At 37.9% G+C, this 15,352-nt stretch overlaps 1 protein-coding gene across 2 annotated transcripts; it reads left to right on the top strand.

Moving 5' to 3' along the window:
• Positions 1-532: 532 nt before the first annotated feature.
• On the top strand, positions 533-14,069 carry LOC116032287 (protein CHROMATIN REMODELING 4). Of its 2 annotated transcripts, none has more exons than XM_031274784.1 (11): positions 533-921; positions 2,803-3,050; positions 3,353-3,454; positions 3,551-4,306; positions 6,190-6,285; positions 6,431-9,124; positions 9,866-10,020; positions 10,256-10,370; positions 10,492-10,586; positions 11,064-11,661; positions 11,748-14,069. In XM_031274784.1, the coding sequence occupies exons 2-11, from the start codon at positions 2,832-2,834 to the stop codon at positions 13,782-13,784; spliced, it is 6,867 nt and encodes a 2,288-aa protein (XP_031130644.1). In that variant the 5' UTR covers positions 533-921; positions 2,803-2,831; the 3' UTR covers positions 13,785-14,069. The 2 variants fall into 2 exon arrangements, with proteins under 2 accessions (XP_031130644.1, XP_031130643.1); XM_031274783.1 differs by lacking the exon at positions 533-921 and adding an exon at positions 944-1,162.
• The last annotated feature ends 1,283 nt before the right edge of the window (positions 14,070-15,352 follow it).

The raw sequence follows: 15,352 nt of genomic DNA, 5'->3' as shown, positions 1-15,352 counted from the left end.
CAATATTATTGAGAGCATTTGTGATATGTTTCATCACGATCATGCTTGCTCTATTAAACACGTCACATGGATTAAGAAACAAACAAATATGCATTTTAGTAGGCTTTGGGGGTGTAATATCAACACCCTTACGCAAATTATAGGAGATCAACCTATTATCTTGCCGTGGAGGCTATCGAGATATTTAGTCTAGAATCATGTAGTCACGTTTAGTTTCAACAGACTCTTTTGCCAGCTATATACAAAAAATAATAATTATACACGTATGTTATAAAATATAAAATTATGTAACGTAATATACTAATTATGTCAATTGACCAAATACAATTAACAAAAATGAAAGAATTACATATATTTCTTGCATATTTGAATTTATAAGTTGAATTGTACTATCCGGGTGGTCTCTTCAATTCCCCATTTTAATCATGCCAGGCAGGATTGCAGCAATGAACATATGAAATTTGTGGAAAAAAAAAAAAGGAAAAAAGGCTGACAAAAACACACGAAATGAAGAGCAGATGGCGGCAATTTGGAAAGATCGTAGAGAGAGAAAGAAACGTAATAGGAGGGAAAAGAGAAACATATACGGAGAAGTATGCTAAATATATGTATTATGTATATATACATTTATTATCCATATAATCCAACAGCGCAGTAGAAGCAACGCAATCTGTAGTCTCTCTCTCTCGCTCTCTCTCTCCGGGAGAGGAGAGAAGAGAGGGGGAGAAAGGGCGAAAAGTGTGGGGAGATGAGGACAAGCGTTCGGGGGTGCCACGCGTCGAGATGTGAGTGGGGGAGGCCCGGCTCGCTTCCCGCAACCCTTCCTACGATGTCAGTGTGGTGTGTTGTGAAGTTGTGATGTGTAACACCCCCCACCCACCCCGCAACACACACACCCGCCCCACCTGGGAATCCGTATACGTATGCACTCTCTCTCTAGAAACTCATTCCCCCTCTATTTATATACTTTCCACCGCTTTCTCTCTCTTCATTCTCGTATTCCTCTCGCTTTCTCTCTCCCGTTGTCCAATACCCTAATCGGCTAATCTCTAGTGCTCCCTCTGCTGCATATAGCTCCCTCAATCAGCAAGATTGAGTTTTTCTGCGTTTTTGTTTCGCTTTGATCGGTTTGGAGGATTGCTATGTCCTATTCTTAATCTGGGTCAGTTTTATTTCTTGATGTTTTAGTGCTTTCATGCAATTTGAGCTCATTCTTTTGTGTTTTCTGCCTCATTCTCCTGTGGGTGCTTCTTGATTGGTTGGAATGTTGTAGGTTTGTGCTTCAATTTTGCTTTAAATTTTGATCTTTCTGTGGATGGAGTGCTTCTTCAGGGTTGGAATGATGAATGGGGGGATTTTTGTTGATTTTCAGGAGTTGAATGCATATGCTTGCTCTAGTTGTAATGCTTTTGCTTAAATTAACAACTGCATGCATGAGATGGTGGCTTTGTCATATATGTGGAATGCTTGTTTATTGAAGTAGCTTAAGTTCCAAATTAAGTCTGAGTTTTTCCGGTGATTTTAAGTGGTCTTAATCAATTAATGAGTTGGTTTATGCATTTTGGTGTTCAATACCTCACTTCCATATGCTATGTTTAAATGGAAATTCATGAATGCCATAAATGCCTATGATTGCCCTTTCAAATTTGGAGGATTAGGCTTGAGTTTTGAGTATCTAATTGAATTATCTAATGAGTTTTTCCGGTGATTTTAAGTGGTCTTAATCAAATAATGAGTTGATTTATGCATTTTGGTGTTCAATACCTCACTTCCATATGCTATGTTTAAATGGAAAATCATGAATGCCATAAATGCTTATGATTGCCCTTTCAAATTTGGAGGATTAGGCTTGAGTTTTGAGCATCTAATTGAATTATCTTGAAAATGAGGACTATAGCAATAGCTTTTTGTTGTTTTTGGTTATATGCTGCACGAATGTACATATATCTCAATAAACACATTTCCCCTCTTCATGGCAAGTATTAACTCAGTTTTAAATGCTGTCTTGAAGTGGAAATTCCTGAAACTTTTTTATTTTCTTACACTGGAGGGATTAATCTTGGTTTGTGCTATCTATATGACTTTTTGCTGGCATACATGTATTCATGTGGTTAGTTGGAGGAATGTTTGCCTTTTTCTTGATTTAGATGATCATCTACATGTTTTAGGCAAGTGCTGGTTTACCTTTTTGACTTAATAAAATGCAGAAAATATTTCTAGTGTTGCTCTGATTGATTTCTTCAGGTGGTTACTATTTGAATACTGTGTCACAGAGCTATAGTGGAGTTCTGGCCTTCGTTAAAAGGAAAAAGGACTCTAATCTCTCTTGAAACACTATATTGTCAGTCGTGACTAATGGGACTATGATGAAATTTGAATTTCCTAAATTATTCCATTAAGTAATGCAAAGGAACAGAATGCATATGGGGTTTAGATGGTGCATATTTTATGTGTTCACTATCTGAAAGCACGGTGTCCGTAGGTTTGTGCCATTGTATTAGTTGTGAATAGAAGTACATGATTAATGTTCATCTAAAAACAATGTTGTTGCACAGAGAAACAGATCTAGTTATGGAGGAGTATCTCACGGTGCAGATCTTGGAAGTTTTTACACTAAATATGATGACTTTAATCCTAGTTTCCTTGACTGTTTATGCTAAATATGATGTCTTTATGCCTAGTTCCTGTTATCTTTCTCTTTTCAAGCATTCTCATTTAGTCATTTTCTTGGAGTGTGTCAAACGAGAATATGAACAGAGTACTGCCCAAACACTTTTTCTGATTTCCAACACTCCATTGCAGTTCTGAGATGTACAACCCTGTTCCCAACAATGAAAGAAGATGTTGCAGAAGCTAGCAAAATGCTTAACAAAAACTGGGTCTTGAAGCGCAAACGCCGAAAGATTCCATCTGGCTTGGATTCATCAACTGTCAAAGAAGAAAATTCTCAACCCTTGGAATCAGTACTGAATAATCCTTCATCTAAACGTGGGGTGAAAGATGAAGTTGCCTCAACTCGTTCTTCAAGCAAGAAAAAGGGCAATGATGGGGTGAGTTTTTCTTTTTGTAGTTTCTTCACATTTATTGTTTTTTTTGGTGGGAATAGTACGAAGATATGGAAGAGATCTTTTGGAAAGAAAGCAGGGGTGGTCTATAACAGGAGTCAAGCTTTATGGTCAAGAAACAAAAGAACTTTCTTAATGTGTTTCTTCAAATTCATGCTGTTAACTTTTGCATTCATACAACTACATTAGATTAACAACGATAAAATGTTAAATAATTAGACTAAATGAAAACAATTTTTACTTACTGCATTCTGGCAATCTAAGCATTTTCCTTTTTTGTTTTCCAGTACTATTATGAGTGTGTTGTCTGTGACCTTGGTGGAAATTTATTGTGCTGTGAGAGTTGTCCTCGAACCTACCACATTCAGTGTCTAGAACCTCCGCTTAAGGTATGCTTGCTAGTTACACTAGTGTCTTCATTCTTTCTTCTTCTTGTAGTTTCTTTGAATGATTTTATTTTATTTTTCCCTTGTATCTCATTGTAGCGTATACCGACGGGGAAATGGGAATGTCCAAGTTGTAATCAGAAGACTGATCCCCTTGGGCCCACAAGTCCTTTAGATTCTGTTTCAAAACGAGCTAGAACAAAGGTCACTACTACTGGGAAATCTAAAAATGAGAATAAATCATCTGGAAGTACTAAGATGTCTAAGAATATTGGAGGTTCCATTCTTGATAATCGAAGATTGTCAAGTAAAGAAAAATCTTCTTTGTCTCAACGAGTCCAAAAGGAGAAGTTGGATCCATCCCCAAATAGTGTATCTTCAAAGACCAAACTCACCCATGCTTCAGGGGATGGGTCTGCTGGGTGCAGTTCATCGTATGTGAGTGTTGAAGATGAGTCAGAGGAGAAGAAGCCAATCTCTCCTGGTAAGGGAGTTACTTCTTTGTCAAATGTAATAGATTCAGAAACAAATGAAGAAGCTTCTGTGAGAAGGCCTCGGTTGTCAAGCACTGATAAATCTCCCATGGATAAATGCACCACTTTAATGGATTCTGCTTCACGGAAAGATAGGAAAAGGAAACATGACTTCTTCCCTGTTGATAGTTGGAAGAAGCGTAGAACTGATAAGTCCAATCATACTGCCAAGACAAAAAAAGGTAAATCTGAGTCAAACTGTGCGCATCCAGGGGCCAATAAATCCCAAAGGAAACTCAAGTCAATTAACCATGAATCTTCTAAGATTCTGCCAGAACAGGATGTTGGAAAGGATACTGTTGATGAACATCTTAAAGAACAGGTATATGCTTTTGTTTTGATACTATCTATAGTCCCTGCTACTTGTTATGATATACTGTAATTAATTTCTATTTGCTACTATAACTGTTGTGCTTATACTTGTGAAAAAAAGTCTTGATTAGATTTGGTTTCTTTGTATTTCTTGGTTAGTTAAAAGTCTTAATGAGTTTTAGTTACTCCTTTTTTAACATTACATACCATAGGTTCATGTCAAAAAGTATATTATGACTCTTCTCTGTCAATTCTCCCTTCTCTCTGCTCTGGGGATGAGACACTTTCAGGAAAAGGTGAATGTGTACATCACTGTACAGCTGAAGCCCTTTTAGGAGAAAACACAAGGTAAAGTTAAGACTTATGCAGGACATATCAGGATCTGGTAATTAGTCTAGTCACCCAATCTACAACGCTCTTCTCCTAGTGTCTGATAATCCATTCTAGGCTTCACCTTAGGAGAGATCTGTATCTTTGCTTTGTTTTCACTCTTAGCATACACCAAACTACTAGCATGTGTTTCTCCTTCAAGGCCTAAGATTTTCCTTTCAGTGTGTGAATGACCTATCTTTTGGAAGGGATAGCTTTTGAATTCCGAATTTGATCACTTTCCCTTGGACTCCATCTGGTCACATATGGCTAATCTCCTTTTTGCCAAGTGGATATTGTGCATAACATTTTTCAATTGAGCTGTTCGATGTGTCACTCCCTTTGTCTTGGAAAGAATGCCCAATTTACTGAACACACATTTTAAGGATAATGGAGAAAAGTGTATATTTTTCCTCTTTTGCCCGCAAAATCTTGGATAGTGTTTTGACTGTTAGGTATACTTTTGTAAAACTGAAGCAGAAAGGTAATGTAGGAAAGTAGAATTGTCTGGTGTTTATTTTAAGAATGTGATCAACATTTTAGGCCACACTAACAACGAAATGTGGGCAAGTTCCTTGTCTATTTAACAATAGCTTATAGTTAGCAAGGCAAACAGAAGTTGATTGTTTCTGTGGTTTTGGGTGATTCTTGATGTGAATAGGTGTATCTTCCTTAAAGCACAAGTGAATACATTTGACTTACCAATGAAAAGGCTTCTGTTAAAACTTATAGGGATAGAAAATGAATAAAATTTATGATGCATAAGCAATTAAAGCCATTTTGCTTTTAATAGAACTATATGCTTTTATATGTTAAGGATAGGGATAGAAAATGAATAAAATTTATGATGCATAAGCAATTAAAGCCATTTTGCTTTTAATAGAACTATATGCTTTTATATGTTAAGGAATCCAAGTGTTGTGTTTGGTTGTTGTCTATCTTTCCATTCCAGATTATGCCTTGCCAACTAAGGAGCTGTTGGCTAACACATTTGTGATTTATAATATGTTGGAAACAAAATCTGAACAATTTTTTTTTGCTTCCAAATGCAATGATTAACATGGAAGAGGCTATTCATCTAATTCCATTATGATGTATGTATCATGTATGTGCCATGTAGTTCCACTAAACCTAAAATACAATACATGCATAGAGAATGATGGTGAATGTGGATCAAATCTTTAGAAGATTTATATTTTGCTTGATAGAGATGATCAATAGTATTTTGCAAATAATTTTATCCAATCAGACTCTTAAGTTTAATTATCAACCCCTCTTAAAATTTAATGATCATGTTAATTATATTAAATAGCAATGCATGATAATGCTCCATGCAAAATGACATTCAAATATATTGCCTTTTTAAGAAAAGATTTTTACTTAAAATAATAATTTTTTTCCAGCAAAAACCTGTATTCTGATGTGATAAATGAGATCTATGATTTGCGTCTCATTTCCTTTCAAATTTTTAGCCTTGTTGCTCTACTCCAGCTTCATTTTGTATTTGTTGCATTCATTTTGCAGATAGTCTCTGAGGGAGCATCTCATCCATCTAACGAGTTAGGAAAAGTTACAGTTGAACCAGTTACAAATGAAGAAAGTGGGCTTGATGCTCTACAGGTACTGTTGTTGTGTAGTCAGTGTATTAGCTGCAGAAAAAATCGCTTCCTACTCATCACTTCTTAATCAGGAAAGAAAGTGAAAAGGAACCGAAAAAATGTTTGAAATGCGCTTTCTGTAATTTTCTTATATTACTCAAATGCAGGTTGATAGGGTACTGGGATGTCGAGTTCGAGATGCTGATGCAAGAAATTCATGCAATACCCTTGTAGCACCCGCAAATGACCCACAATCAGAGGGTTCCCCTGTTCCTAAAGATGAAAATCAGTTGAATGAGATAGCTTCCACTGATGGCTCTCAAGGTCTTGCAGATTGTCCTGATGAAGGAAGGATCACAGAAAATGATATCGCAAAGGACAAGTTTCAAGTATACAGAAGATCAATGATCAAAGAGAGTAAAGAAGGAGTTAATTCAGTGAGAATAGAGGATGAGGCCTCGGGAGACTACCTTGCAAATGAAGAAGAATTTGCTAAAACCAGCGAAAAAACTTCAAAGGAAACTGATTCCTGTGTAGAGATCCGTGACAGCAATGATAATATGGAATGCTCTCAAAATTTTGCTTCTAATCAATTAGGAAATGCAAAGGTTGTTGATACAGCTTTGGAAACCAGTAGCACCTCCCAGAAGAAACACAAGGGGTCTACCTTGGCTGAATCTTCGAACTCCAATGGAGTAACTGTCTCGTATGAATTTCTGATCAAATGGGTTGGGAAATCTAATATTCATAATACATGGTTACCAGAGTCTGAGCTGAAAACATTGGCAAAACGAAAGCTGGACAATTATAAGGCAAAATATGGGACAGCTACAATAAATATTTGCGAGGAGCAATGGAAAATCCCTCAACGAGTAATTGCTGTTCGGTCTGCTTCAAATGGTGCAACTGAAGTTTTTGTAAAATGGACCGGTCTCTCATATGATGAATGCACTTGGGAAAGGATAGATGAGCCTGTGATCTCAAAAGCATCCCACCTGATTGATCTATTTCACAGGTTTGAATCCCAAGCATTGGATAAAGATGCTATCAAGGATGACACATTGAAGAAAAGAAATGAACAGCAAAGTGATATAGCTTCTCTCACTGAGCAGCCTAAAGAACTCCAAGGAGGTTCGCTATTTCCCCATCAAATGGAAGCCTTGAATTGGCTGCGCAGGTGTTGGTATAAGTCCAAAAATGTTATTCTTGCTGATGAGATGGGGCTTGGGAAGACGGTGTCTGCTTGTGCTTTTTTGTCATCAGTGTACTTTGAGTTCAAAGCTAGATTGCCTTCTCTTGTCTTGGTTCCTTTGTCAACGCTGCCAAACTGGATGGCAGAGTTTGCACTGTGGGCTCCTGAACTAAATGTTGTTGATTATCATGGGAGTTCCAAAGCAAGAACCATAATCCGTCAATATGAATGGCATGCCAGCAATCAAAATGGTTCAAACAAAAAAACTACTTCCTACAAATTTAATGTTCTCTTAACAACTTATGAAATGGTTCTTGCGGATTTGTCTAATCTGCGTGCAATTCCTTGGGAAGTTCTTGTGGTGGATGAGGGGCATCGTTTGAAAAATTCTAGCAGTAAACTTTTTGGCTCACTCAACACATTTTCATTTCAGCATCGTGTGCTGTTGACTGGTACTCCTCTTCAGAACAACATAGGAGAGATGTATAACTTACTCAACTTCTTACAGCCAACATCCTTCCCATCCTTGTCTTCGTTCGAGCAGAAGTTTAATGATCTTACAACTGCAGAAAAGGTAGATGAATTGAAGAAACTTGTTGCTCCACACATGCTCCGAAGGCTTAAAAAAGATGCCATGCAGAACATTCCCCCTAAAACAGAACGGATGGTTCCTGTTGAGTTGACATCTATTCAAGCAGAATACTATCGTGCAATGCTCACAAAGAACTATCAGGTTTTACGCAACATAGGAAAAGGTGTAGCACAGCAATCGATGCTGAATATTGTTATGCAGTTGAGGAAAGTGTGCAACCATCCTTATTTGATACCCGGTACTGAGCCTGAAACTGGCTCATTAGAGTTCCTCCATGAAATGCGGATAAAGGCTTCTGCAAAGCTGACTCTGCTCCATTCTATGCTCAAGATTTTGCACAAAGAAGGTCACAGAGTCCTTATATTTTCACAAATGACAAAACTTCTGGACATTCTTGAGGATTATTTGACAATTGAATTTGGTCCCAAGACATATGAGAGAGTTGATGGATCTGTTTCAGTTGCTGATCGTCAAGCATCAATTGCACGTTTTAATCAAGATAAAAGTCGTTTTGTGTTCTTGTTATCGACACGCTCTTGTGGCCTTGGAATCAATCTAGCTACTGCAGATACTGTCGTCATTTATGATTCAGACTTCAATCCACATGCTGATATCCAAGCAATGAATAGGGCACATCGGATTGGACAATCCAATAGACTTCTGGTATACAGGCTGGTTGTTCGTGCTAGTGTCGAAGAGCGCATACTGCAGCTTGCAAAGAAGAAATTGATGCTTGACCAGCTTTTTGTGAACAAGTCAGGGTCGCAGAAGGAGGTGGAAGATATCCTAAGATGGGGAACTGAAGAACTTTTTAGTGATTCTTCTAACACAACAGGGAATGGGCTAGGTGAAAACCTGAACAATAAAATTGAAGCAGTTATGGAAATAGAGCAGAAACATAGGAGGAAGACTGGGAGCCTTGGGGATGTATATAAGGATAAATGTGCTGAAATCAGTACAAAGATAGTGTGGGATGAGAATGCAATTTTCAAGTTGCTTGACCGATCAAACCTCCAGTCTGATTCACCTGATAGCAATGAAGCTGAACTGGAGAGTGATATGCTTGGTTCAGTGAAGGTAAAATATAGCTCTCCCATTTTATCATCATATTTCATAAATCCCCATTTCGTTGATAGGTCAAACCAAACATGATAAATTTAATTCTAGACTTTCACTCCTTTTTTTTTTGAAGATTAGACTTTCACTCTGTGAGTCAATATATATTGCATCCCAGTATTTGTCTCAGATCCATACTAGAGAAAGTGAGGCATGAGGATTGAATTAGTTGTTCTTCTGAAGGATTTATGGTAGCAAGTCTTGGGCAGTCAAGAATGAAGTTGTTAGCTATGACGAGAATGTTGTGATGGTCTGATGGATGCGTGGGTATATTATAAGACAATTTTGAGGTTAAGCACAAGTACCTACTGATGATAAATAGAGAGAAGTGATTACAATAGTTGGAAATGTTCAATATGGATGCACCTGTTAGAAAGAACGATAGCATAGTAGTGATGGGAGATGGGTAATAGTGTAATGCACTAAAATTGATGGATTTATCAAGGAAAATATTCCAGATCAAGGGGTTTCAATGGGTTTAGTGTTTATAAGCAAATGGAGAAATAGGAACTAGTAGCTGAACTCAACTAGGTTGATTTATTTAGTATATACTATCCAAAATATGTTCACTTGATTTCATGATCTGTTTATGTGAAACTGAATGGACTGAGTGCACTTGATTTCAGCTCTTTTAAAACATGATGAACATTGCAAAAACCATCTAATTCTTATAATTAAATTAGTAATTTTGTTCTCATGCAGGCTTCGGAGTGGAATGAGGAAGCAACTGAAGAACAGGCCGGAGAAATGATGCTGGCAAATGATGATACAAGTACACAGAACTTAGAGAAGAAAGAGGATAATCTAATTGGTAGCAGCACTGAAGAAAATGAATGGGACAGGCTTCTGCGAGTGAGGTAAAAGTACTAGCTTGTATAACCATCTCTTTATCAATCATGCTATGGTGCTACTGATAATTGATCCATAGATGGCTAAACCTCCTCCCACCGCCCCTATGGAAAGAAAAAAAAAGAAGAGCAAAGTTGTTGAATCTCTCTCTCTCTCTCTCTCTTCTATTCACTAGTAAATAGGAGTAATTAGTAGTTTGTTGGCAAAGCTTTCATGTTGTGACTTCTCTCGTTGCATTTTTAGATGGGAGAAATACCAGAGCGAGGAGGAAGCAGTTCTTGGTCGTGGTAAACGCCAAAGGAAGGCTGTTTCTTACAGGGAGGCATATGCCGCACACCCCAATGAAACACTAAGTGAGGTACTATCGTTTTTTATTTTTATTTTTTATTTAAAAAATTCCCTCTTTTGTACAACTCTATTTATGAAGTGAGAAATGTTAGAGAATATATGCGAAGTTATTTCACTTTCTGGCTTAGCAGAGTGGAGCGGAAGAAGATCAGGAGCAGAAACCTGAACCAGACCTTGAACCTGAGAGAGAATATACTCCAGCTGGAAGAGCACTTAAGGCGAAATAGTTAGTTCCATTTTCAAACTTTTATCAATATTTTAAGCATTCCAATATCTTAATACAGGAAGATGCTGTTAAGTGCTGCATATATATCAACATTGATGCATATATATAAACTAGTACTTTCCTCAAAAAAAAAATATATATAAACTAGTACTATTATTCTTCTATGAACATAATAAGGAAATAAAGTGACACATAAAGTTTGACGGTTATAGGACTATATCTATTAGGAAAAGTGTAGGATGGCCAAAATAAATAAAGGTCAAATAAGGCAAAAAAAAAAAAAAAGAAATCTTTGTGGTGTGTGTGCCCCATATTCCAAAGCTTTCTTGGTGTCATTTGGGCTGTTTGTTTTGGTCTCCATATCATGACTTTATTTATTGTCTTCTTGAATTTCGTAAATAGCTTTGCAAATCCTTTTCCAATTGAGGGAACTAAAGAGTTGTCTTTTCCACCCTTTTATATTTTCTCTTGGAACAGTACTAGGCTTCGTGCTCGACAAAAAGAAAGATTGGCTAAAAGAAATGCGAAGGAAACTTCTGCACCTGTTGAGGGATCCACTGGAACCCAGTATTTTGCACAACTCCTTCAGTCACAAGCTCAGGATGGAAATCAACCAGCTTTATTCATTCAACCTAGTGAAGAGAATTCTTCAGCTCTGTTCTTAGATGGTAGTAGTTCTGGGCAGACTTCAGAGGGGCGAAAAAACAGGACTGACTCAACTGTAAGGTTGGTAAAATTGCCCAAACATCATGGTCAACCAAATCTAGGAGAGGGCCCAAGCTATATGAACTCAGAAGCTGAGAACCCCCTTGTTATTGGATTATGTGCTCCAAATGCCAACCCAATGGAGTCATCACAGCGGAAGTTTTCAAGATCATACAACAGAAAGAACAGACTGGGATTGGGACCTGACTTGCCGCCTAGTATTGCTCCTTGTCCCACAACCTCAGATGAAATGGGAACTAAAGCTCATGAAACTATATCTGGCAGATTTAAATTGCCAGATCCTCCACTTGATGTTTCCCAATCGCGACCAAAGATTAGCATTCCTGATTTGTATCATCCATTTAATCCAGTATGTTATCTTCTCTCTCACACAATTTGCAATCTGCCTAGTTGGTCATATATTTGTGTGCTTATGTTGTACTGTTTTATTTGCAGCATCCTCTCATTTTCCAGCAAGGCAAAGGTTCTACTGTTAATTTAGAGAACTCTGCCAGTAGTTTTGCAGCTTTTCAAGAAAAAATGGCACTGCCCAAACTACCTTTTGACGAAAAGTTGTTGCCCAGATATCCATTTCCCACCGGGAACTTTCCCCGTCCACACCCTGATTTATTCCCAAGTTTGTCATTAGGATCAAGAGTCGCAGATGTGAATGAGCCGCATCATGACCATCCAACAATGCCATTGTTTCCAAACCTCAAATTTCCTATGCCTGATGCGCCAAGGTGTAATCAGCAAGAGCCAGAGGTGCCTCCAACACTAGGATTGGGACAGATGCCTTCTAAATTGTCACCATTTCCTGAAAACCATAGGAAAGTTCTTGAAAATATAATGCTAAGAACTGGATCGGGATCAGGATCAGGAAATCCATTCAAAAAGAAATCCAAAATGGATATTTGGTCTGAAGAAGAACTGGATAACCTGTGGATTGGGGTTCGCAGACATGGACGGGGCAACTGGGATGCTATGCTGCGAGATCCTAGGTTAAAGTTTTCCAAGTTCAAAACTGTGGAAGATTTGTCAATTAGATGGGAAGAGGAACAGACCAAAATTTTGGATGTACCAGCATTCCCTGGCAAGGGACTCAAGCCCCCTAAATCAGGGAAATCAAGCTTGTTTCCAAGTGTCTCTGATGGAATGATGACTAGGGCATTGCATGGAAGTAAATTTAGTGGACCACCATTGAAATTCCAAAACCAGCTTACAGACTTGAAATTGGGTTTTGGTGACTTGCCTCCCAGCTTATCTCGTCTGGAACATGCTGATCATCTCAGTCGCATATCTCCTCTTCCTCCATGGAATCCCGACAAGTACCCACTAAATGTCCCTGGAGACTTAAATGCAGGACCCTCTGATAGGCTGGGAGCTCCCTCAAAATTTCTCATGGAGTCCCCATTGCTGTTGAGTTCTTTGGGTACAAGTAGCTTGGGGTCTCTTGGTGTGAACTGCCCACCCAGCTTCAGTTTGCCACAAAAAGAGGCAGAAGAAAGTGCAAGTAGATTTGGAAAATTATCAAGCATTCTTGATCGATCACTCAATTTCTTGCCTGATAGTAACAATAATGTCGGAAATGGTGAATCCAGTGGTTTTGCATTGCCTTCAGATGGAAGTAAGGGAAAATGTATTCCCCAATCAAAAGGGAAAGAGGTGGCAGAATGTAGTTCACCGAAGAATAAGCTCCCTCACTGGCTTCAAGAAGCCGTGAATGTTCCTCCAAAGTCTGCTGCACCTTCACTGCCACCTACTTTGTCTGCAATTTCACATTCACTCCGCCTGCTGTACGGGGAAGAGGGCCCTACAATTCCTCCATTTACCGTTCCTGCTCCACTGCCCTCTCAACCAAAGGATCCCCGACTGAGCTTGAAGAAGAAGAAAAAGAAGAAACAGAAATTGCATATGATCCCGGAATTCCTGCAGACTTTAAAAGGATCTGGTGATACCCTCCAAAGCCACCTTCCTGGTGAGAAAACTGGTTCAAGTGTAGTTCCTCAAGACCAATCATCTTTCATGCTTTTGAAATCACTTGCTAGTACCTCAGAATCCCCATCAGTCGAACCCGACCTTGGTATGTCTACTCTGAGTCAGAACGTGATGAACCCTTCATCCTTACCCGCTAACCCATCTCTGCAAAAGATGACTACTCCTGGTCCCGGACTGTCTCCTTCCCCGGAAGTGCTTCAATTGGTTGCATCCTGTGTGGCCCCTGATCCACCGCCTAGCCTTACAACAGATATTAACGAAAACACAGCCCCACCTCCCCTTTCTGCTGATGAAGGAACATCCCCACCCACCCATGAGAAAGCAAGCGATACCTCTGCTCCTGGCAAGTCAGGTTCATTCGAGGAGGATAAAGATCAAAGCGAGAGCAGGGATTCTAGCCAGACTCAGTCAGATCCAGCTCGAGGCAGGCAGCATGCTGTTGAGGAAATATCTTCCGAAGGGACCGTGTCTGATCACCTTGCTATTGAACCATGAACAATAATAGGCTTAATTTTTTTTTTTTAATGGACTTGATTGGAACTCTGCTTGTAGTTGAAGTTGCAGAGCCTCGACCCGAACTCAAAATTTTTGTAGAGCATGATGCAATTGCACAGACTGTCAAATGAGTAAGTGTAGTATAGTTAGACCAATTCGTAATGTAAAGCCTCTGTAAGAGAAATGAAATGAAATATAGGATGGTGTAATAGTGGTATTAGAAAAAAGGATCTTTAGCCCCTCTGGTTTTGAAGATTATGCAGAAAAAGGGATTTATTGCTTTTAGTATGTGTTCATTTTTCATGTGATATTACTGAGTAAATTATGGATTTAGCGGCACTAAATTCCTCCTATACATGTGCAGTTGTTGTGCAATTTGAATTGGACTCATATATTATAACTTCAACAAATATCTACTTGCTTGTATTGTTATCTATTTATTTTTATATCATAATCTATATTTTCTCACTACTATTCAATGTTATTATCAATTATACAATGTGTGAGTATTTTTTTGTATAAACAAAATAATTATATTTCAAATAATATTTGTATTTATAGAATTTAAAATAATTAAAATTGTAACTATTTATATATTTTCTTAGTAAAATAAAAAGATATGAAATTGAAAAACTATAGGGGTGTTTGATTCACTACTTTAAGGAGATGATCAAATTTAGAAGACCCAAGTTTGGTTCCGCAATTGGAACTTGGAAGAACTGAACCATAACCTTTGAAGGAAGGTTTGGTCTAGTTCAATGGAATTTTGTTTAAAAAAAAATTTAACTTTTCAATGTTTTTTTATATTTTAAAATCTAAGATAAATTTTATATTAAATATTTAATTATAACCGGAAGAATGGATGGTGACTTGCGTGTAATTGCATACATTTAGGTTGTTTAGTGGTCTAATTGTACTTTTGTTTCGTTTAATGGCCTAATTACACTTTTAGGTTAAGTTTAGTGGTCAATTTGAACTTTATTCTTTAACAAGAATATACATAAGATACCAAAAGGCTTGAAAAGTATGGTCAGCCGGCCTCATTGCGAGGAGTGACTTAGGCCAACCACTACGCTCTGAGTGGTGCCTCCCTTATGTCTCTAGTGTGATTTTTATCATGTGGCGTAGAGCTTGCCATGTAATTTGAGTGACAACGTGGAGCTTGTCATGTAATATAGTTAACAACGCGGAGTTTGTCATGTGATATAGTTGGGGTGATACGAGAAGCCCTATATTTTTTGTGGAAACATAATGGTGGTGTTCCTGTGATGACGCGTGAATATAACATATTTGTTTTAGGATTGTGCTTTTTTTTTTGCCATGCAGACCATGTGATTTTTGCCACATTTCGCGTTAATGTCTGAATTCCACAATTGATATCCTCTTTAGTATGAATTTCTTACCAACTAAAATTTAAGAGTAAAAATGAAATTAACTCTTAATATTTTATAATAAATGATGAGAAAAATTCATTGTCAATACTCGAAGGTGTGTATTTAAATAAACTATACTCTTGTGTTGTGTAATAATATGTAAATCACACATAATAGGTAAAACGCAGTAACAAG

Source organism: Ipomoea triloba, chromosome 10 (genome assembly GCF_003576645.1).
Source record: "Ipomoea triloba cultivar NCNSP0323 chromosome 10, ASM357664v1".
Classification (NCBI taxonomy): Eukaryota; Viridiplantae; Streptophyta; class Magnoliopsida; order Solanales; family Convolvulaceae; genus Ipomoea; species Ipomoea triloba.
Note: the sequence above shows the minus strand (reverse complement) of the source record. Positions and strands in the feature narration are given on the sequence as shown.